We start from the raw sequence: 23,653 nt of genomic DNA, 5'->3' as shown, positions 1-23,653 counted from the left end.
ATTCTGGTAACGAATACTATCAAGCCCTGACTCCGCGCCAAGCATTATGCCGAGTGCTGGAGATAACATTCACAAGGTGGTCCTCAGGGAGCTTATAATCCAATCGGTAAAAGAGACATTGAACAACCAATTGCACCATTAAATATTTATTTATAAAAATGCGATCGGTGCCATGCGGAAGCCATGCGGGGTGCTGTGGTTAGGAGGGCAGAGAAGGCTCCCTTGAGGAAGGTGAGGTTTAAGGTGAGCAACGAGCCAAAGGCTAGTGAGAGGTGGGCAGAATGTCCTAGACAGACGGAAGGACCATCGTGTGCAAAGGCAGGAGCAGGAAGGCGCCTAGCAGGTTCCAAGAACTTAAACAGTGCCACATTGCTCTTCTGCTAAAATCAAAACTCCCATGTGAGGCCTGCAAGTTCGTCACCGTCTGACCCCTGCCCGCCTCTCCAGTGCCTCTCCTCCCAGCCCTGTTCTTCCTCACACCCCTCTGGCCACACTGGCCTCTTTTCTGTTCCTTAAACACGCCGGCTTGTTCCTACCTCGGGCCCGCGAGCATCCTGTCCCCTCTGCTTGGCATTCCTTTCCACCGGCTCCTTTCTCGCCATCGGATCCTAACTCGGGGTCACCTCCTGGGGGAGGCCTTCCTCAGTCACCTACAGTGGCCTTTCCTGAACTTTTATGACTGTGTTACCGCAAACTGTTTTCTTGAGAGAATTTCTGTCATTGCCTTTCGTGCTGTTGAAGGTACAGTGTCAGCTAGACCTAAACCCCGCGAGGGCGGAGGCTTGCGCTGCCTCATTCACTTCGGGAACTCCTCCTCTGCCCCGCAGTGCCCCGCACAAAGCCAGCTCTCGGGAAATACTCCTCAGTTAACACAAGAACAAAGGAACAAGAGAGAGAGAAAGGAGAGCTAGACAAATAGCGGAAGGAAGCAGAGAGGGAGCCAGCTCGCCGAAGGGCACGTGGGAGGCAATGCAGCGAGGTGGGGTGGGGTGCAGTGTTCTCGGGGCCAGGAGCCCACTCCAGGCAGCAGGCGGGACCCCGGGGGCAGGGCGTCTGTAAACCCACGGGCACGGCACACAGCTGGGCAGAGGCTCGTTAACCCGGCCCACTTCGTACCCTTTAACACAAATTAAGTTATAGCCTTTACAATGGGCTTGACAGGTTACATGGCTAGCCTGTTAAGTCTGCCAAACCATAATCCAAATCCCTTTCCCTTGGGTGATAAATATTCATCTGCGACCTTTCATTATGCTTGCCTGTCCTTCATGCCTGCTCTACCACGGTTATTTGCAGGAGGAAATGCAACCGTTGGTGGGCCTGGCTGGCTACAAATGTGAGTTTGGTTACAGGCGAGACGCGGGATTAATACTAAGGCCCTTCTACGTGGACATCTGGTGCCGAACAGCTCCATGGCCTTTTAACTCGGGGCGGGGGGAGAGGGCACATATTCCTGAGCCAGATAATCACACGTAGGCCAGATTCAGCATCCAGAACCAGGTAGGAAGGGAAGAGGAAGGTCTGGCCTTTGCCAAACGTCCTCTTCATGCTATGCATGGGACTGAGCGCTTTATTACCACAAGCCTTCAATCCCCGTAAAACCCTATGAAGTGGGTCTGAATTTTCCTTATTTCATAGAGAAGGAATATGAGAGGCAGAGAGGTAAGGTTACAAAGCTAGTTGGTGATGGAGTTGAGATTTAAACTCCAAGATCTGTCTGTCTCAAAGTTTGTATTCTTTCCATCATATCATCATTTTGTCTAAGATTAGTGAACAGAATGTTCTTTATTAACCATTCATGCACTAGGCATTCTTCATGCTTTCTTTTATTTTGTCCTCATAATCTACAACACGGGTGTTATTGCTCTCTGCACTTTACAAATGAAAAAACTGTAAGCAGCTTGCACACGGCCACAGGGAGGGATGGAGTGAGCGCCATAACCCAGGTCTGCTTCTTACCCAAATCCGAGCTGTTCAGTCTCTGTTCTCTTGCCTTCACGTGTCCAAAAGTTAACCAGCAGTTTGGAAAGGTGACAGATCTCATGTCTTCCCACTTAGGTATCCGAGTTGGGGAAGACATTGAAAAGCAAAGGCCTCTTAGTTGGTCATCTCCTGTCCCTTATTCTCCTCTTGCCCGGACCTTGGGGCCACAATTCTATGCATAGATCCTGCACATGGTGAGAGTCTAGCCATGCATCCTCCTGTGGTCACCGGTGTCATCGGGACTGGTTTGGATTATCCTCTGGGACCAAGGCCAGTAGCTAAGAACAGTAGGCTTGACCTAGAACGATCTTTAAAACAGGAGATGGCAAACGTCTCTATAAAGGACCCGACAGGAAATATTTTAATCTTTCTGGGCCATGTGATCTCAGTCACAACTACTCAGTTCGGCTGTTTCATGGGGGAGCAGCCACGGACTGTACACGAATGGGTGGGCATGGCCACTTGATTTATGAACGCTGAAATTTCATATCGCTTTACACATCGCAGAATACTCTCCATGCCCCCCCCTCTCAACCATTTAAAAATATAAAAAATTATTCTTAGCCGTGGACCTTCCGAGAACAGATGGTGAGCCGGGTTTGACCTGCAGGCCGTTTTTGCCGCCTCCTGCCCTAGACTTCATCCTGAGCTCCCTCCGTCCCAGGGAGGCCATCGGCTGGGTGGCTCTAGAAGGGAAATGGTGTCCCTGAGCATTACGGCGGTCCTTCCAGGAAGGCTCAGGCATGCATCGAGCATCGTTCTCTCTCTCCCCCTCTCGGGGGCTCTAACTGGATGTCATAATGCACTTCAGAGGTAAAACAGTTAAATCCCCAACATAGGTTCTGGGTGTTTTCACACTAAACATCTTGGCCGCAAGCATTTCACAGCAGACATTTTCGCTGCAGAACTAATTCGCCATCGGGCAGTTCTGCTGTAAAAGGACATAATGAAACAGGGAAAAGTACATAACAAAATTAAAAAGACTTTATTGCTATGCATTTGTTTTTAACGGTCGATTTGTATTCACATGCCGTCACATGTCCATTGATCGATGTTCCAAAGCTCTCTGGGAAATGCCATTGCATACAGCGCATGCAGGAGTACCCCGGGGTTTGGACTGGTTTGCCATCGTTCTCTAGCATAGCATGCAATCTGGCCCAGTAAGTTTTATTATCATATTCTCTATCAAGTCGGTTTGTATTGTCCTTATCATCCACTGTTTTCAGACCACCCCGTCTACTTTTCACTGTGTAGACAGAGCATTCTGAGGGCTCAGATTTATAAAATCTAAAAATGGGAGTACTGAGAACTCGTCAGTGGAGAAATGAAATGAAACCAAACTGTCGTGACAACTAGCTTAAATACATTGAGTATTTAATGTATCTAAATCGATTTATCAATGGAGAAACAACTAGCTTAAATGCATGGTTTAATGTATCCGAATCGATTTGTCAATGGAGAAATGAAACCAAACTGTCAACCAATTATTTTTATCTTTTATGACAAAAATTGCCTTAGGGCACATTAGTTCTGCAGTGGAAACATTTGCAGCAAAAAGTCTTACGGCCAAGGTGTTTACGTTGAAAATGCTCAAAAATACTGGACATGCCCAACATATTATCATGGAGCGAGTTTGTGGGGAGGAGGACCAGTCAAATTTAACTTGGACTTATGTTTTGGCCATTTCTCACGTGTGAAAGAATCATAGCCTCTGCCATCGGAAAGCCCACGATCTGGCGGGGGGGGGAGAGAAGACGGGACCTGAGAGGTCAGAGCCCCAACCACAGGCAAAATGCTGCAGAGAAGGAAGAAAACGGCACCTGGCTGAGGGTCACCTGCATGTTCGCGGAGGCCGTGGGAAGTGGAGGCAATGTTCCGAGCACAGGGAACAGTAGAATCTCCTGGATACGCAGACGTATGGTGGGAAATGGGTCGGGATCGTAGTTGAGTATTTCACATATTCACACATTGGCGCATTTGAATGTCAGCAAGAGGAGTTTGTGATTCCTCAGTTGGCAGAAGTGTCAGGCCTGGGAGAAGAGGTTCTGGGGTCGTGGTGGTCTTCTGGTAGAACTGAGCGACGAGAGAACTTAGATCCCTAAAGAAGACAGATGGGTAAAGACGCCCTGGAAGGTAGGGAAAGGGAGCAGAGCTCAGGGATGGGGCCAGTGACGGCTGACTTTGTTCATTGAGTTTGCCATATCATTGGCTTAAAAAGAATAAGCTCTAGAATAAGTGTGACAAAGGTCTGGCTCACACGGTGCCTCTGCTACATCCCGTGACGATAGCAGGCATCACTAACTGGTCATGGGACTCTTTCCCACTGAGACTGAACATGGCCTTACAATCCTCCCAGAGGAATTACTTCTCAGCCATTCAGAGGTGAAGTGCAAAAAGTCATGTATTTGCATGCCCTAAATCAGTGCTTTACAAACGTGAGCATGCATGTGAAGATCTTATAAAAATAAAGACTGATTCAGCAGGTCTGAGGTGGGGCCTGGGATCCACCATTTCTAACAAGCTCTCAGGTGACATTGGTGCTGGTCAGAGGGCCACACCGAGTAGCAGTCTAGAGTCAAAGCACCCCACTCTCTGTTCTCACAAGCCATGCGACCTTCAGCAAGTGTCTGGCTTCTCTGACCTCGATGCCCTCCTCTGCGAAACGGGGTCGATTACATTAGTAACAATGCTCGGTGGAATTGGAGACCTGAAAGGAGCCCATGTGAGATGCACTTTGCAATCGACTGAGAGCCGTAGATGAATTAGATGGCGTCACTGTTAATGATGATATGGCAACGATCATGATGATTAAGCACCGCTGAGCAGCCGTTAGCGGGGGCCGAGCCCTGGGACGGGGTTGCGAGTGACAGGCAGCTCTGACTTACAGGTCATTAGGACCTAGTCGGCAGCCGGCAACCTGAGGTTGGTTATTCAATAAAAACTTGACCCCAGCAGGGCCGATTTGGAAAGTCTCAGCCGGGACCTGCTATGCTTGGAATGGTCCCGTCGGCCAACAGACGTGTTGTGAACCCTTGACTCAGGGATCCCAGACATCCAGTGTTTCACCGTCCAGCCTGTCTTGGATGAGCACCCCAGGTTCAAGAACAAGCCGGTGCCTGACCAGATCATAAAGTAAGACCCGCAGCTCACCGGAAGAGAGGACGGGGAGGGAAATCCATGGCGCCGCCAAGCCCGGCTGGTGGCGGGGCAGGCCCCAGCGCCCCCTGGTTCCTTCTCTAGCTCAGCCGGCCCGTTTCCCTCTCCTTCTGGGGGAAGCATCACCCCCAGGGAGCCGTCAGGGAGGAGCGAGGCTGAGCGGATCCTCAGCGAGCAGCGATGGGGTCCCCTGGGCCGACTGTGGAGGCCGATCCCCGAGTGTGTGCAGGGGGCGGGGGGCTCAGCGCTCATGCCGAGCAGCTCTCCCAGGTGGACGTCTTTTCAGCGTCTGTCGAGGCTGTGTATTGACAGTGGATGTGTTCAGACCATGATAAAGGGACATTAGAGGAAGTCACATGAAAGCAGGTGTCGATCTGTGTAATACCAGCCGGCAAGGTCAGGGATGAGGCCGTGAGGCGTGGGGCCCGTGGCGTCTGGGGCACAAGGCTGCGCCCCTTCCATCTGTCCAGCTCCCCGCCGTAGGCCCAGGTACCCAGTACAGCGCCTCGGGCGCCTTAGTGAACGGCCTCCCCCCGGGAGTTCCAGGGGAAGCAGGGGCTCCTTCGTCAGGAGAACGAGGACCCCTTCCTTCAGGGAGGGCAGCCCCGCCCGGCAGCCTCACACCAGTCCACGCGGCTGAGCAGGTGGCTGAAGCGGGTCTCAGTCTCCTGTCACCTCTCATTCAGGTGCCTGTGGGCAGGGGACAACAGCTATACAGCTAGCACTGTACACTGCCGGTCCTCACGTCAGAACCTCACTCTCTAGTGAGATTGATTTGGGGGTGGCTGAGACACCTACAGAAATCTTTGGAAGATACCCCTGGGACAACAGGTTTGGTGCGTCTAAATCCTTCATCGAGGTCACAGGAAATGATGGCCCAGGCAACTCTGTGTGCATTAATGTGAGAATTCCAACGCCTTGGGTACCCTGAGGTGTGTTCTCATGGGTATAACAGCAGTCTACCTTCTGAATCACCTTGCGAGGACACGGACCCTGCCAGACCCAAAGCTCGCTGTAACAGGCCTCCCCGGGCAGAGACAGGTCAGGTTCTCTGTCGGCAGCCAAGCGCGCGACCAGGAGCCTCAGCCTCGTTTCTGTCTTGCAGCTTTTATAAATCCAACTACGTGCAAAGGTTCCACTACTCGCGGCCGGTGCGCAGGGGGACCGTCGACCCCGAGAACGAGTTTGCCGTGAGTACCTACCTCCCCCTCAGCAGCCTTGACCATTTTCCTGAACCACCCCGACCAACCAGAGCAGGCGTCTGCCAGCCTCCAAATGGGAGGGAATTTGATTCAGAGCCAGAGATAGTAAAGCCAGCACCTGCTGATACAACGATACCCGTTCCTGGCGTCTCCCATTGGGTTCGTTTTCTCCTTTTGGGGGCCTTTCCACTTTCAAGATATAACCCGGGCCTTGTGTGAGATGCGGCTTTCAGCCACAGGGCATTCAGGCATTTCCAGAAGGTAGTAGCTCTCAGGCTAAGCAGGGGCGTTAACGAAGCCAAACCCTCCAGGAAATACTAATAAACCAAGGCTCACTTCCCAATTACGACCTGCATTTTATGCCCAAGAGCTAAGGCTGGCATTGGAAGGTGGCTTCAAGTCTCTCAGCTCTTTGCCTTAGATTGTGATTCTTTATATTTGGGAGTCACTATCCCTTTGAGAATCTAATGAGCACTGTGGACCCTCCCCATGAAAATGCAGGCAGGTATATTCAATATTGCCTATGAATTCAAACTGTTCAGAGACCCAGGTTAAAACTTCCTGGACCTAAGTCCAGGGCGAACTCGACCTTCACTTTGGGAAAGAACTCTTAAGGGTGAGGCGAGAACGCTTCTGGGTCACGGAATATTTTATTCCAGTTCCGGGCGGATGGGAGGCCGGGGCCTGGCGGGGTTCCCGCCAAGCTTCTCCGAGACCCCGGTCTCATAAGTGTGTTGCTTTCCTTCCTTTGCCTCCGCCTGCCCGTGGGACAGTCGATGTGGATCGAGAGGACCTCCTTCGTGACTGCGTACAAGCTCCCGGGGATCCTGCGCTGGTTCGAGGTGGTTCACATGTCCCAGGTGAGTCTGTGAGCCTTCACGGCGCACCTGTCCCGGCCTCGGGAGGCCTCTCTGACTGTGAAAAGGGGCCGCGCCTTTGTTGGAAGCCACCACGGGAGTCCTGGAGCTCCTGTGCAGGAAGAGACCTGAGGCAGCATCCAAATGAGCTGCTTTCAGATTTAAAAAAAAAAAAAAAAATCAGGTAACTTCCGTTCCTTGCGAATGGAACCCGTGGCACTGAACGCTGCTGAGTGGCGAGCTCCTGCGGTCGGATGCAGCAGGGAGGCGGAGGACCAGGAGCTCTGTCCTCACAGCCCCCCAGTCCCAGCAGCACCTTGGGGCGCATTTGCCGAATCTCACTCTGAACTCGTAGTGGGACAAACCGAGGCTCAGAGAGAGGAAATCGCACAGAGGCAAAGCTGTGACTAGAATGCAAACGTTTGGACTCCCTCCTTCAACTGGCATGTGTCTTACTTCCCAATACCCTTCAGGGTCTTCGCAGCCTCAGGCAGCTAAGGATCCCCACGGCTCCCAGGATGCAGGGGAAGGGTCGTGGTGGTGAGGAAGAAACCTGAAAAGTAGAGACATATTCAGGTGTCTGATTTTTTCATTCAACAAATATTTCATGAGTACCTAACCCATGTCAAGCACTGTTCTAAGACCTGAAGATTTTACCACGAAGCTTACATTTTAGTGGGGAACAGACTAAAATGTCAAAGTAGATATGCAGGAGGTCAGCCGGTGATAACCATTACAGAGGAAAATGAAAGAGAAAGGTGAGCGACGAGGCGCCGTCTAAATAGCATGGCCAGGGAAAGCCCCGCGGATAAAACGGCTTTTGAGCAAAGGCCGGGAGGAAGTCGGGGGCCGGTCCTTGCAGCTATTGAAGGGAAGGATATGGCAGCGGGAGCAGCCAGTGCAAAGGCCCCGGGGCCGAGCATGCTTGTGTCTGGATCGGAACTGGTGCGGGCTGAGTAGTGGTCTGATCCCAGACCCCGCAGGACACCGCAGGCCACTGCGCAGACACTGGCTTTTCTGCCGAGTGACCTGGGCCCGTGAGCAGCTGGGGAACATGGTCTGCTCGGTGTTTTCAAGCTACTGTATCATCAGCCTTGAGACCATCGCGCGCCAGCCCTTAGTGCCCGCCTCCTCCCAGGGGACCCAGCCACCCGGCGGCCCTCCAATCTCCCTTCCGCATGTCAGGCACCCATTTTTGAGGTAAAGAATCAGAAACTTTCTACCAGTCTGTAGCGTGTTGGTCCCAGGAATTCTGCTGAGTCAGGGATCATATTATCTGAAATAATACTCAACAGGCTGCCGGTGGGTCTTCCGTCCTTAGAGCAGCTGCTCGTCTCTGTCCTGACAATCACACAAATGAGTAACAGTAACTACGAGCTATTCTCTCCGCAGGTTTTCTCCTTGTTTTATCAATGAGTCAACTGAGGATCAGAAAAGTTAGGAAACTTTCCCAAAGTCACACAGCTAGAAAAAAACCTGCAGAGCTGATATTTGCACTCAGTTTGGGTTACTTTAATTCGGGGCTCAGCGAACCGTGGCCCGTGGGCCAGGTCCCATCTGCCACCTATTTTTGTGAGTCGCTTTATTGGAACAAGCATGCTCATTCACTTCCGCGTTGCCAAGAGCCGCTTACTCCCTGCAAGAAGGGAGTTGAGTCTTTGCAACAGAGAATGTCCGGCCTGAAAAGTCAAAAATAGTCACTGTGGCTCTTTTACAGGAAATGTTTGCAGACCCTGTGTTCAGTTTTTTACCCTTGAGAACCACACAGTTCAGCCAGTTAGCATTTGATGGCACTCTTTTTAAACTGCTTGTTAAGCAGCGTTGGAAAGGTGTTTAGTTTTTACCTTCCCAACTAAACTGAATCCACCTTGGCACAGTGATGCCTTACACAGTCTTAGGACCTACTCTGGGCCGGGCTGGGCAATCACACTCCAGCTTTTCTGATCTCTCTGCGGCCGGCTCACACATAGGGGCACAAGCAGTGCCGGGTGGGTTGAATTGGAGCACGGTTCACCCAGGCGGTGAGAAGGAAGACCTCCCTGGAGCACGCCCAGCCTCTGCAACCCCAGCAAGCACCTGACACTTCCTGCCTCCGCCTCCCTAGGAAATACATCCCTTTCTCATGATGCAGAAAGTCAGCCTGTCTCTCCTCAGACAGCAGTCGCCTGGCTCACCAGTCACAGGAGCCTGCTACAGCCCCTTGGGGACCGTTGCCTCATTGGAATTCTAATCCTAAATGAAATCAATACCAATAATTATATCCGTTTTTAAAGTGACCTGCTATGACCTTTTCTTTTTGGTGATCTTATTTTCAACAGACCACAATTAGCCCTCTGGAGAACGCCATCGAAACCATGTCCACGGCCAACGAGAAGATCCTGATGATGATAAACCAATATCAGAGTGACGAAAGCCTCCCCATTAACCCCCTGTCCATGCTCCTGAACGGCATCGTGGACCCTGCCGTCATGGGGGGGTTCGCCAAGTACGAGAAGGTGAGGGCTCCTGCCGTCCGGGCCCTGGCGGGGGGTGGAGCGGTGGCCGGAGCACCTGGGGGCAGACGCAGCTGCATGCTGCTCATCTCACTGCGGCTGCTGCCCCCCAAGGGGACACTCGAGCTTGGCTCATTCACCTTCCAGGGGTCCTGCAGCCTCCCTCTCATCCTTCCCCCGCTTAGTGCCGCACACTGCTGCGGCAGGAAGGGACAGGGGTCATTGGGCACATCCGGGAACCTCTGCCAAGGAAAGGCTCTGGGTGACCATGAGCCAGGCCATTAAGGTAGAGGAACCATGAATCAAAGGACGTGATCCATTCCAGGAAAGAAATGAAACCCGGAATCTATGAAAATGCCAAAAGGATAGATGAGAACTCCAAAGGGGACTTACGGTCTCTACATCCAGGTCACAGGGTCCCTCCAGATATCTTCGCACATTTGAGCCACAGATTTCATTTTTGAGCCTCCTGGTATCCATGGCAAACAAGGGAAAAGCCACTGGATCTATGAGTTGCATTATCTCCTGGGAAAAAATACCCATTTCTCAGTGGTAGGACATAGCTTTTCCTGGCATCAAAGTAGAACAGAAAGTCCTTTTTGGTTTTTACCTAGACCATATATTATAGGAGACACTGAGGGGAAAATGGGTTCTTCATCCCAATAAATCCCGTGATGAAGTCCCTATTACCTTTTCTGCGCCAATATAATTCAGGGACATTAGTTTCAGTCACCCAACAGGTATGCCAGCTACCCTCAGATGCCCCATGGAGTCATTGCCAGGAAGCCTTTGTTCAGTCCTGAGGGCTGATAGGATATGCGTGTTTATGTGTGGGCATGAGCTCCAGAAAGAGCCAGGGGCTGCCCAGATTATACACAACGTGGTGAGGGGAGCTGGAATTCCTTACTGGGTTCTTTTCCTTGAGGACAGTGCTCTCAAACTTGAACATGCATCAGTAATGTGCATCTCTGACAAGTTCCCAGGTGATGCCGATGCTGATGGTCTGGGGACCCCACATGGAGAATTGCTTCCCTGGGGTTTGTGGCCCATTCCTAGTGTGCACTGATCTGAGCCTCCAGGAACAGAAAACAGTGTGGGTCCCGACAGGTCCCTGCTCCGTCAAGTACACAGGACCTCACTGCTGCCCGCCTCCAGCAGAATCGTCTCCCAGTGCCAGAGAAATGGGTTATGGGGTCCATACCAAATGAAAAAAGAAACCCCCAATACCTGTCTGTCCTCCCCAGGCCTTCTTCACTGAGGAGTACACCAGGGACCACCCCGAGGACCAGGACAAGCTGAGCCGCCTCAAGGACCTGATTGCGTGGCAGGTGAGGCGGAGCTGGGCTGGGGAGCCCGCCCTCCCCCCTCGCTCCCCCGCCATCCCTCTGCGCACCTGCCCTCAGCTGGCCTCCGGCTGCCACAGCCTAATTTCACACGTCCTCTTGTCCTTTGGCTTTCGGCCCCTCTTCTGACTCCTGAGCAGGCTCAGCCTGGAACTGGGCCTTGGGGCCCTTCACCCTTGGGGTCCCTGGCAGCGATGCTCTGCACACGGTGCTAAGACTGCTTTACTGGTTGTTGAACTCAGGAGGGGGCTTGTCCCAGTGGGTCTGAAATGCAAGTCAGGCCCCCATACCCCCCCTCCACGCCATACCCCACACCTGCCAGTCAGACAGGAGAAGACTTGGCCCTCGCCGGCACCTCTCCTCCTCTAAGGCTGTCCCGGTCTGTTGCAGACAATACTCAGATGGACATCAGGGTTGGGAAATGACCGAGGCCTTTGTTCTGCGGAAGCCGCTCAGGCCCCCAGAGCCGAGCGGAGCACTCGGCAGGCACGGGCCTCCCCTGCCCTGCTCTCCACGTCTGCTGTCTCTCCTCCACCCTTCTCTCCTGCCCCTTCCCTCCTCGCTCTCCTGTCCGACTCTTCCTCTCGGAGCATCTGTCTCTTTCCCCCTCTCTCCAAAGTTCTTTGCTTCCGTCCCGCCCTTCTGCCTCTCTCTGCCCCACACCCCCGCCCCCATCATCATAACCCTCCCTCTGCTTTCCGCTCTCCTCCTCCTCCTCTCTCTGGCTCTCTCCTGTGTTTTCCCTCCCTCCCTCTCTCTCCCCTTCTCTCCTACTCCCTAGAGAAGAAACAATCCACCGGACCCTCCCCCCAGAAGCTCTCAAAAGACCGGGCTCCTCCAGGCCTGCTGCAGCCCCCTCCTCAAACATCTCCCTGCTCCCCATGGACCACCCGACACCCAGAACACCGCTGGTGGGGAGGCGTGCCCCCGAGGGCACACGCGGGGGGGGGGGCAGCGAGCTCGGGAGCAGGGACAGCCTGCAGCTGCCCGTCCTCCCTCCCTACCAGCCAGCACGCACCACGGAAAAGCGAGCCATCGTGGTGGGGAGGTTTTGTTACTCTAGGGAAATCAGGAAGTGAGAAACACTGGGCGCAGCCTCTTTTCTTAAAATAAGGATTCCTGATTCAGGTCCTTCTCTGCCTCTGCCGATTTATGCAAAGTGAGGCTTTAAAAATGAAATGCCAAGTGCAACACAGAAGTACTCTCCTGAATGCATTTCGTATGTCTGGAATTTTCTCTCCTCTCCTACCTTGTGCCATCTGTGAAACCCAAATATCCCCACGGTCCCCAACCTTCCGAGGTCATCATGCCCTTTGATGCTCAAATAATGATTCCTCCGCCCCACCCCCAGCCAGGGAAGCAGGAAGGCTGGGCTTTGATTGGTTACTTTCCTCAGATATTTCTGGAACGCTCCGGGGTGGGCTAAAATGTCACACAAATTTCTTTGGCTTTGGGGTGTCATTCTCAATCCATATCCACCGCCCAAGGCCTCTCCACTGGGTCCCGCTTATCACCCGGTAATGGCTCCGTGCCTTGTCCACGGCGCCCAAAGCCTGGCCCTCAGCCTCACAGCACAGCTGACACCTGCCTGTGCCTGGTAAGGACGTTCCGCCACAGTCTTGGGGCTAGTGGAGACGCTGCAAAGAAAAAAAAGGAGACCTGGAAAGCGTGCATTACACCTTAGAGCGTCTGAGAGCCATTAGCCAGGCCTCTTCAGCCAGCACCCCCTAGTGGCCGGCCTCTCCACAGCCCGTCGCCACCTCGCCCTGCCACTGTGAAACAGACGCCCGCTCTGCAAGGAATAGGGGATTGCCCTGGGCCATGTCTCTGCCACCCAGAGTCCAGGCACCTACACTCAAGAGATGCTGCCCTGCCCGTGGTCCAGGCGGCCTCTTCGCGTGTCTCCCCACTGCTCGGCAGCTCCTCCTCATCCCTCATCCATTCCGTTCATTCCTGCCACTTCTGTTATCGAGTCCCCACGGAGTGCCAGGCAACGGAACCTAGCGCCGGACAAAATCGGGCCTGCTGCCTCCTGATGGCAGATTGTCAGATTTAACTGCTCCCATCACAGCATTTCAACACATCCCTCTGTCCAGCCTCTTGACTCCTCTTAGCTTTTCCGGGGTACCCGGTGCCTCTAATTCCTGAGCCCCTCCTGGCTTCCTGGAGGCAGGTTGGCCTCTTATCAGCAACTCCCTCCTCTGCCCTGGAAGGGCCGTTACCGCCGTCCACCCACCTTCCCCCTGACAGGTGTGGGACAGGTTCACAGATGTCTCCTAGTCTCACCGAAGGTGTCGGTTTCTCCTTTGCCGTGTGGTTTCAGGCCAATTGTGGAAACATCCTCCTTTTTCCTTCAAAATAATCTGTATTCTACCTCTGCGCACCCCTCATGTGCTTCCCCGAGGTCGCGATGCTAGCTCTCCCCGTGGCTGTCCTTGTAGCCACCGTCCAGGCAGTATCCACTGACCTCCCTCACATCCGTCATCCCCTCCTCCCTCACCTCCCCCAGGCTGTTCATCGTCTTTAAAAATTCGCTCCTGGCTGGTGAGCTCCGCACTGCGAACAGCGCAGCCACACGAGGGACGACTGGTCCCCGTGCTGTAGGGCGAGGCTGTGCCCGCTCCCCCTTCTCTTTCAGCCCTTCCCTTCTTCAGTCTCCCTGCTTCGGACACTCATACTTTCCCCCTGACATCACCGAGAATGTCTTGGGCAAGGCTTTAAGTCAAAGCAACAGACGTTCCTCTCCTCCAGGGCCTCGCTGCGCCCTCAGATCCCGTGAGAGGGAGGCTTTCCAAGCGTACAGCCTCTAACGGGGGTCCAGCACCCCCGAACTGCAAAGGCAGCGACACGTCTTTTTCCCCTGTCCAGAGCGCACCCCGAGCCTGCAGCTTTCCTGTCCCCCAGGGCCGCGGCCCTGTGCGAAGGTCTCAGAGGACCCACCTGCCCTGGGCGGGTCTCGGCAGGCAGAGGACCTCAGCTGCTCCGTGGGCCGGGTCCAGACGGAGGCCCGGCGGCCAGCCTCTGGCTCACTGTCCACCGCCTTTCTCTCCAGATCCCCTTCCTGGGAGCCGGGATTAAGATCCACGAGAAGAGGGTGTCGGAAAACCTGCGGCCCTTCCACGACCGCATGGAGGAATGTTTCAAGAGCCTGAAAGTGAAGGTGGAGAAGGAGTACGGTGTCAGAGAGATGGTACGGCAGTCCCCGTGGGTGGCAGGGCCGAGACGGGTGGGGAGGGCAGCGGGGCTCCATGGGGACCAGGGCCACGGGACCTGCCCTTGAGGAGAGGGCCCGAGGGCCAGTGTCGCTGGAGCCGACGACCCAGGGGACCCTTTGGAAACTTGGTTCCTCAAAAGTCACCCTCAGACTAACACCACTTACGAATTCGGCCCTGAACCTTCAGTCGGGCAACGGTGCTAATTATAAAGCTACGTAGAGGAAGCACCTGCTCCGCACCTTGTCCGGTCCAAGCCCTTGACACCCACTAGGGCATGTAGTCCTCACAACATGCCCGTGAGGTAGGAATGATGTTAACCCTTTGTATCTCTTCCGGGGGGTCGGAGGTGTTCAGTAACTTGCCAAAGGCTGCGTAACAAGTGAGCGAAAGGCAGAACTGGCACCTGGCTCTGCTGGCCCCCAAAGCCAGTGCTTTTGGCCACTAGTAAGCTCCATGGCCTAAAGAGGCCATTGGCCTGGGACGCGCAGGAATGTCTTCTTTATCCTCTTCCCCAGAAAAAAATGGACTCATAACATGTCAAGCCCGTGTGGCCCCTTAGAGGCTACCTGGCCCAACCCTCCCATTTTACTGATGGGAAAACTGAGGCCCAGCCAGGGGAAGAGAGTTACCGGAAGAGCGTAGAGGTGAACTCGGGTCTCCCGCCTTCCAGCACAAGAGTGGTTCCGACACCCCCTGCGTGACGCGCCAGCGCGCCCCTGATGCGGCCTGCCCGAGTTAGGTCAAACGCCAAGGGCAAAGTCCTTCACAAGACTCCTTCACTTCCGACACCAGCTTAGGGTTCCCAGGCCACCTGCACCTCTGACACACCGGTCGTAAGGTTTGGGGTTCCCACTACCCCTTCAGGCTTGGTAATTCCACAGAATTCAGGAGAGCACTATACTTATGATTATGATTTTACTATAAAGGATACGAACCAAGGCCAGCCAAATGAAGAGACTCAAGGGGCGAGGTCCGGGACGGCCCCAGACGCGCAGCTTCTGTGTCCTCGTGACATGTCCCCCTAGGTACCCTACTGGCACATCCACGTAGGATTACCAGCCAGGAAAGCTCACCTGAGCCGAAGTGTCCCGAGTTTTCATTGGGGTTTCATCATACAGGCATGATGGGATGAATCGCTGGTCATGTGATGGCCCCTACCCTCCCTGGAGGCTGAGCTGGTGTCACAGGGCTCAAAGCCCCAGCCATGTAATCACATGGTTGGTCTTTCTGGCCTGGCCAGCCCCCATCCTGATTCTTCTCATTAGCATAAAGGGCCGCCATGACCACTAAAGAAGACACTCTGTCACTGGGGGAATTACAAGAATTTAGAGCTCACCTCTCCCGAATGAGGAATAAAGGCCAGCCGGATCCCTCATTAAACGAGCCCCTTAGCCTCAGCCCGCCAGGACACCCTGACAGCCTGCTCTGCCCCACGCTCCTCCCCGCCCAGGCGGAGGACGAGGCGCGTGACTCCAGCTCCCGGCCGAGCGTGGGGCCCGGCCGCTAACCATTGCATTCTCCGCACTCGCAGCCCGACTTCGAGGACAGGCGCGTGGGCCGCCCCCGGTCGATGCTGCGTTCCTACAGGCAGATGTCTATCATCTCTATGGCGTCCATGAACTCCGACTGCAGCACCCCCAACAAGGCGACCTCTGAGAGGTCAGTCCCCCCGCCCAGGGCAGCCCCGCACCCCTGCCCTCGGCCCAGGCCTCCGCAAAGCCCCGGGCCACCATATCCCCAGCCTTTCTGTGCTTTGGTTTGAAAGCCTTTCCCCACCGGCACCTCACCGAAACCCTCACAACCACCTCATGAGGCTGCCATCCTCGCGCCGTCACGAAAGGGTCATTCGAGGCCTGAGACAAGGTGGCTTTTCCTCAGGACCCTGCAAGACCTGCCACAGCCCGCAGGCCCCCTATCCAGTGACCGCCGTCGACCAGACCACGCTCCCCACAGAGCCTGCTTCAGTCTAGAATCTTCTCACCTCTGCGGGGGCCTGTGCCTCCCACTCCCCATCGCAGAGCTTGTCCCCCTGCGCCCTCCCGAGCTCTGTCACGGTCCCCTTCCCATCATCCCGTGGAGAGCCCCCCGCTTCCACCGTCCTGGGGCCCTCTGCTCCCCGGGCCGAGAGTATGGGAGGGGGTCCTCACTCTGCAAGGTGCTGCCAACACCCTCACTTACTGAAAAGGAAGTAATGGCTCAGAGAGGTCGAGTGACTTGCCCAGTGTCATTCAGCTAGAAAGCGGCAGGGCCTGAATTCGAATCCAGATCCACATTCTTCACCACTTTTCTCATCTCAACACCAGTCTCAATTAAGCAGGTGGCTCCCAGGCGCTGCCAGGTCGGCCGATCTACGCCCCGCCCTGTGGCGGCGGCTCGGCCGGCCTGGGTCCCTGTGGGGCGGTCCCACCGAAGCTCTAACTGTGGCTTCTGCTGCTGTCCCTCTCGCCCTTCAGCTTCGACCTGGAAGTGGCGCCCCCCAGGACGCCGAAGGTGGAGCACGAGTTGCCGATCTGCCCGGGGAGCACGCTGCCGGAGGTCAAGCTGAGGCGGTCCAAGAAGAGGGCCAAGAGGAGCAGCGTGGTGTTCGCGGACGAGAAGGCGGCGGCCGAGTCCGACCTGAAGCGGGTGAGCAGCGGAGGCGGGCGCCGCGTAAGCCGCCCCCTCACGGCCAGGCGGCTGTGACCGCGGGTGTCTGAGGACGGGGCGACGTGCCCGCTGGCGCCCATGCAGCCTGGACACGACAGAGCTGGGATTTGCTCCAAGGCCGCTGGACTCCGGCCTGTGTGTGACTTTTCTGCCACCGCACAGGGCTTTGCGAGGCTGGGAGAAGCTGCCTGTTGCACCCACTGAAAAGGAGAGCAGTCCCCCCACTCACCCCACCCCGGGGTGCTGGGCCGGCGTTGCCGCCTCTCCCGCCCTCTGTCCCCCCAGTCCCCAGGGCCATCTGACCACTGACATCCGTGGAGCGGGAGCCCAGCCAGGGATGCAGAGATGAAAATCTCACCGCCCTGACTTTGAGTTTTCATCTGATAGACAAATAACTATTTAGTGTGAGATTTGGTGCCACTGGGTTTAAATCCTAGCTTCCTCCTGACAGAGAGGTTTGTCCAAGATGCCCTTGGACAGGGAGGGCGATTAACTGTCCTGGCAAGGAAGGGGCGCCAGGCGAAAGGGCAAGGGGCCAGATGAGTTACACCCCCTCCCGTGAAGAAAGGATCCTCTGCAGACTTCCCAGGCGGCCTCAGATGCTGCTCTTGCCAGGGAAGAAGGCAGGACATAAGAGCCTGTGTTTCCCCATTCTGGGGGGCATCACTCCTGTGACAGCCGGGATGAGCGCCGTCCCCCTCCACCCCATGGTTGTATAGTGTGCAACCTGTGCAAGCGCACACGGGAGGCTGGCGTGGGATGATAGAAAGCGGAGTAAACGAACTTGGAGCTGGCTCTGCAGAGGCCCGCCAAGCCTCGTCAGCAACTTTTCAGGTCCAGAGCTGCCTCATGCTAAGTCTGTGTGTGTGTGTGTGTGTGTGTGTGTGTGGTGTGTTCATGCAGCTTTCCAGGAAGCACGAGTTCATGAGTGACACCAACCTCTCGGAGCACGCGGCCGTCCCCCCCAGGGTGTCCGTCCTCTCTCAGATGAGTTTTGCCAGCCAGTCCATGCCCACCATCCCAGGTACGTGCCCTGCTCCCACCAGCATGGAGGTACAGGGCTCGTTCTGGCCACCGGCTCGGGGCTGGTGAATGGGTGTCTATACGAAGTGGGGACAAAAGGCTCTGCTCAGAGCCACCTTGTCTTCCGAGCTGTCCCCAAGTTCCACCGGAGTCGGGGTGAAGGCCTGCTGTCACCCCGGACCTCAGGATTCACTGGGAATCCATCCGTCACACCAGGCAGCCCTGTGTTCCCAATTAGCCGGGCCTCCAAGGGCCAGGAGTCTGCCTCTGATATGTCCCTGAGCCCATGTTTTCTTTTTGGACCTAGAAGACTATTTCTGGGACTTGCAAAACTTGCCACCACATCTTACAGTTGCAGGGAGTTTACGCCCAGTGCTGCCTAGTCCCCCCGCCAATCAGTCACTGTCTGGTGAGGTCACCAGCGCACACGTGACAATTTCTAATTCACAGAGGGGGAAGCTGAGGCCCTAGCTGGGGACGTGGTGCACCTGAGTGTGCTCCACCTGGCAGGTAGCATCTGCCACTCCGTGCCGGGCTCTGTGCCAAGGGCCAGGGCAGAGAGGAGCGAGGTGGACCGATGCCGCCCCCGGAACTCGGCGAGCGAGGCGCCGGCCACGTCCCGCGTGGTGGCCAGCGCCGGGCCCTGTGCGAACTGCTTCTCCTGCATTACTTCAGTTACCCTTCAGCGCCTACCCAGGAAGTAGATAATGTCATTAGCCCCATTGTACGGATGAGGAAACTGAGGCGCTAGTGAGTGGCAGAGGCGCAGTTCAGACCCGTCCCTCTGTCCCCGAGCCGGGCCCCCACCCGCAGCCCACGACACCAGGCAGGAGAACCCCCACAGGGGGGTGCTGTTTGCCCGTGGACCCAGCTGTTACACCCCCACCTCAGTAGGCCTCACAGCGCCCGGGAGGCCTGTATTCTACCCCCATTGGCCAATGTCAAAGCCGAGGGTCAAGAGGCAGCTGATTTTTCAGGGCCAGGTGACCCCCAGCTGGGGGCCACAACCGCCAGCTCTCCCCACTGGCCCCCGCCTTCAGGTCCCTGGCGTCGGAAGGTGAAGGGCAGTGTGCTCGTGTTGACGTTGGGGCCCCGGAGGCTGGGCTTCCGCTGCCTCAGCACCCCCTTTTCCCGCTCAGAAGCCCTCAGAGGAGCCTTAAGGGGGTCCGAAGGCAGGTGGCCGTCTGTGGGGTCGGCAAGCCTCCCCCCAGAGGCTTCAGCAGCCTCACGACATGGCCTCCCGCCCCCCACCGGAGACCTGGGCCTGCTCTCCCGGGATCTGCCCCTCCGCCTGTCACCCACCTGCCTCTCCCAAGTCACCCGTCCTGCCCCCCGACACCGCCTCTCTGGCTCTCCTTCCATGCCCCACACTCACACCAGCTCTCGCTCTCCTTCCAGCCCTCACGCTCTCCGTGGCAGGTGTGCTCGGGGCAGACGACACCAACTCTTCCCCCCGCCTCAGCCAGACCTTTCTCGCCTTCTCAGAAGGTGACAAGAAGACGCTCAAACGGAAGAAAGTAAATCAGTTCTTCAAGACGATGGTGAGAGCCGGGGCGAATGGGGACAGGGCGATGCAGAGAGAAGAGAAAACGGGGTGTGTTAGGAGTGTGTGCGGGCACGCACATACACGCACGCACATGCACACACACATGCACATGCATGTGCACACATACATGCACACATCCATGCATACACACACATGCACACATGCAATGCACGCACACATGTGCATGCACACACGCGCACACACCTGCACATGCATGTGCACACACATTCATACATGCGCATGTGCACACACATGCGCATGCATGCACACATGCAACGCATGCACGCACGTACATGCACACACACCTGCACACACCTGCACATGCATGTGCACATACACACCTTCATGCATACACATATGCAGACACATGCACACGCATGTGCATGCACGTGCGATGCACGCACACATGTGCCCACACCTGCACATGCATGTGCGCACACATTCATGCATGCACAGGTGCACGCGCGCATGCATGCGCACACACATGCACATTCGTGTGTGCACATGCACACACATGCATGCATGTGTGCAATGCATGCACACGTGCACATGCACACACGTGCACGTGCATGTGCACACATACACATGCACATTCATGTATACACATGCACACACATGCACATACACACATGCATATACCCGCACGCGCACACACAGCGTGGTCGCTGGGGAGGTGTGGGTAGGGGCCCCAGCATTGGGACACTAGCCAGCAGTGCCAGACTGCAGTTCTCCACTTGGGCCCTGGCCTCGCCTCTGAGCACGTTGACCCCAGCGGGGTGGGAGTGTGCCTCATGGCTGTGCGGGGCAGGGGGGGAAGAGTGGGGGGCCATGGGACTCGGGGCCTATAACTGTCTTTTGCCTGGATCGCCCCTTTTTGGCCCATCAGCCATGACAGGCAGCTGCTTTGGAAGCTGAAAGCACTTTGTAATTTTTTGGAAGCGTTTTCCTATTCAACTCATATCGCAAAATCCTACTAATTAAAAGTTAGTTTCCCAGTCCTGACTGTTCAGGTGCCATCTGCTATTGTCACTTGTCAGTCTTTGCTCAAAATAAAGAAGGAACCGTTGACACTTCGGATCCTCAAGGCGTTATTGACCAGAACTCTGCCGCTGTGATAAGAGTCGCAAGGGCAGCGAGTGGGCCCCGCGCTCAGCGCGTCCAAACGTTGTCCCGCCCCGCGCGCCCTGCACGGGCTTCGTAAGGCTCCCGCATGGCTCGTCCAAGCCCACGAGTGCGCGGAGCAGGCCGTGCTCTAACCATCGGGGGTCCTGCCGGTCTGGCCACACGCAAGGTCAGGGCGGCCACGTTCACGGGACTTTGGGCAGGGGCCCGTTTAGAGTCCTCGTGGTTGGAACTGCGGAGCCCGCCTGGGTGCATGCGAGAACCCCATCTCGAGGTTGTGCTGTTTTTTCTCTGTTTCCATAAAGCTGGCCAGCAAATCTGCCGAAGAGGGCAAGCAGACCCCGGACGCACTGTCCTCTGACCTGTGAGCCGCCGCTGACCAGGCCTGCGCGCGGGGAGCCGGGGACGGGCGTTTCCAGCAGAGGGACCGTGGGACATCGATGCCTCAAAGAACAGGGGGACCTCCCGTCGGCTGCCTTCACTCGGACAGAGGAGGCAGGCTGGTCCAGGCCCCAGAACTTGACTGGTAGCAGACCAGCGTCACTGCGGACAAGCGACCCCGGTGGTGGGTGAGGACGCCCCGCCCCGCCCCGGATGCGTGGCTGCGGAGGAGCCCGCGTGGTCGCTTCCGCCGTGTGCGCGCCTCGCGCCCGGGGCCCACCCGTTACAACCCGGCTTCTCAGGCAGAAGGAGCTGTGTTTTCGTGTCATTTCTAAGTCCTAGCCCTTCATAGAAAAGCCTTTTAAATAGTCTTTTATTTTATTTTTGGTTAACAGTGTGGTACTTCACATTTTTTAATACAACTAGTTTTTTCCCAGCTGATCATCTCCAAAGTGTTGCTGTTTCTTACTGACAATAAAAACGTGGTTCTGTGGTTCAAGTTAGCCTTGTTGTGTAATTCCGAAGTCACTGGGATGCCTGAGCCCCACGACTGGGCAGGTGGCCCCTAGAGACCGTCAGGGAGGCAGGAAGGCCCAGGGCCCACGGTGTTGGTGACGGTCTGGCTCTAGCCTGTCCCAACGCCAGACCTGCCCTCCTGGCTCACGCTGCCCCCCAGAATCTCCTCCAGGGCTCCAGCTCCTTAGGGGCTAAATACTGGGGTGTACAGATGCCGGGAAAGTCCTCTAGAATCTTCCTGGTGTGACCTGCGTGGTGGATTCATACACCTGTCTCCCCTCCAGAAAGAAATGGCAGAGCCTCCCAGCCAAATGCTTGAGTTAGGAAAAGAGAAGGCTGAGAGGGGGTGAATGATGGCCCAGTTGGAGTCATCACCAGGTCAGAGGTGGTGGCTCTTCTTGGAAGAATTCCCAGGCTTGGAATCTGGCTGAATCACTTGTCAAAGGAGCAAGGACAGTGCCCGTGGGCAGAGGAGCCTCCCCACGAGGCTGGGCAGCTGGGTGCCGCCCCGCCCCGCCCCACGCCCCGCCCCGCCCCACGCCCCGCCGTCACGTGCCCGGGCTGGGGGCGTGGCCCTCGGAGCGCGGGTCCCTTACCGTATCTGTCGTTCCCATTCTGCCCTTTTCCTCTCCAGGTTAGAGGTCGGAGCAGCTTTTTCTTTCAATCCAAACTAACAAAACCCCAATGTTTAATCGACCTTAAAATGTCTGTCCTTCCAGCTAGCGGTGGGAAAAATCTCAGCAAGGACCCGATATGGTTCCCCCTCTCCCCACAACGGCAGAAAGCAGATAGATCCTGTGCCTTGAAACCGCAGAGGCCATTTCTCTTGCAAAACACCCAGATTCGGAGACCATCGCTACGTCCTGGGAAAGTCTGCTTTAACCTCTAAGCCTTTCCTAAGTCTGATCTCACTCAAAAGCATGTGGTAATAATAGTTCCAAGTTCTGTTTTCTGAAAAATATCAGTACTGTCTGTTTTTTATTAGGTCCGTAGGGACCTGGGCTATTCCCCCTTTTCCCATAGAAACGGAGCAAAAAGTGAAACTTGTGGTTGACTCTTATTTTAATTAGGACTGTCATCACATTGGTGGCTCACTTGGCACTTTGTCAGGACAATTGCGGCGCTCCGGTCACACAGAACGACAATGCCAGTAGTCACAGCGATAACAAACAATAATAACATAGATGTCATTTTCCAGTCATTTTCCAGCCACGTAGATCACGCATCCTTTCCTCCAATCACCGAACCAGTCCAGGGGGATCCCACCGACACCGATGGGAAAACCCAGGCTTGGGGAGTTTGCCACGGGCCCTTGTCACCCGGCTAGTGAGGGGCACAGCCAGCTCTGTCCACTTCTAGCCTCGTTCACTTTCTGCCTTTGACCTCAGCTCCATGTCAGACTCTGCATATCCCATGCCCCTTTGGAAAGTTTCTCCCGCAATGCCAGTGATGGCACCCAGGGAAAAGGAGGGGGCCGGGCTAGATGTCCAGCACAGATCTGCTTGTGCCGCTGCTGATTCTCTTATTGTAAGCAAGGTCTATCCAAAACCAGCTGGCAAGGTCAGGGAAAAGTGCATATTTGCCTTCAGCACTCCCAGCGAGGGGGGCCGGGAGGCGGCGAGGTGGGGACGGAGGAAGGATCTGCCGGACGTATCTCTTCCTTTCCTGATGTAGAGTTTTCAGGAACCCTTGGAGATCATTTCATCCAATTCTCTCATTTTAAGAGTTAAGGGACCCTACTCTGGTTTTCTTTCAGGTAATCTCCCCTCGGTGGCACTGCCTCACCCTCTCTTCAAGCACCTGAAGACCTCACTTTGTGTTCTCCCTCCCTCTGCCTTTGAGACAGAGCTGATATCTGCCATTCACACTTTAGTGCGATCTAGGGCACCACACAGTTCCCTCTTTTTTTTTTTTTTTTTTTAGCTTTATCTCCAGTGTGGAGTTGAAGTTTCCTTTTTTCCATACGTTAAGGCTTAAGTAGGAGAGAAATTTAGAGTCACGGAGGGCCTTCCGAGCATCTGAAACCAGGCCACCTCTGCCCTCCAGGCATCCTTACACGGAACACATCTGTTTGCTGCTCCCTCTGAACCCTGGGCCCTCTGCCTTCCTGTCATAGCTCTAGTTCCCAAGGAAACAGATCCTCAGGCAAAGGCGAGAAGCCCCTGCTTTGGTGG

At 55.5% G+C, this 23,653-nt stretch overlaps 1 protein-coding gene and 1 long non-coding RNA gene across 3 annotated transcripts in view; one reads left to right on the top strand and one right to left on the bottom strand.

Annotated features, from left to right (window-relative positions):
* The window catches only part of DOCK2 (dedicator of cytokinesis 2), a 361,300-nt gene extending 339,834 nt beyond the window's left edge, over positions 1-21,466 (top strand). The window contains exons 42-52 of the mRNA XM_016160161.2: positions 5,031-5,112; positions 6,242-6,326; positions 7,112-7,198; positions 9,514-9,690; positions 10,932-11,015; positions 14,083-14,220; positions 15,777-15,904; positions 16,699-16,870; positions 17,795-17,915; positions 19,313-19,455; positions 20,888-21,466. Of these exons, the coding sequence (XP_016015647.1) occupies positions 5,031-5,112; positions 6,242-6,326; positions 7,112-7,198; positions 9,514-9,690; positions 10,932-11,015; positions 14,083-14,220; positions 15,777-15,904; positions 16,699-16,870; positions 17,795-17,915; positions 19,313-19,455; positions 20,888-20,950 (1,280 nt within the window). The 3' untranslated portion in view covers positions 20,951-21,466. The remainder of the gene's footprint in view (positions 1-5,030; positions 5,113-6,241; positions 6,327-7,111; positions 7,199-9,513; positions 9,691-10,931; positions 11,016-14,082; positions 14,221-15,776; positions 15,905-16,698; positions 16,871-17,794; positions 17,916-19,312; positions 19,456-20,887) is intronic.
* Positions 6,962-11,253, bottom strand: LOC107518470. Of its 2 annotated transcripts, XR_001598861.2 has the most exons (4): positions 11,081-11,253; positions 10,081-10,212; positions 8,419-8,536; positions 6,962-7,748 (listed from the first exon to the last, which is right to left on the bottom strand). It is a non-coding gene; the product is annotated as an uncharacterized LOC107518470 (long non-coding RNA). The 2 variants fall into 2 exon arrangements; XR_004951941.1 differs by lacking the exon at positions 6,962-7,748 and having other exon boundaries at positions 8,314-8,536.
* Positions 21,467-23,653: the final 2,187 nt, after the last annotated feature.

This window comes from Rousettus aegyptiacus, unplaced genomic scaffold (assembly GCF_014176215.1).
Source record: "Rousettus aegyptiacus isolate mRouAeg1 unplaced genomic scaffold, mRouAeg1.p scaffold_m13_p_7, whole genome shotgun sequence".
NCBI classification, from domain to species: domain Eukaryota; kingdom Metazoa; phylum Chordata; class Mammalia; order Chiroptera; family Pteropodidae; genus Rousettus; species Rousettus aegyptiacus.
Note: the sequence above shows the minus strand (reverse complement) of the source record. Positions and strands in the feature narration are given on the sequence as shown.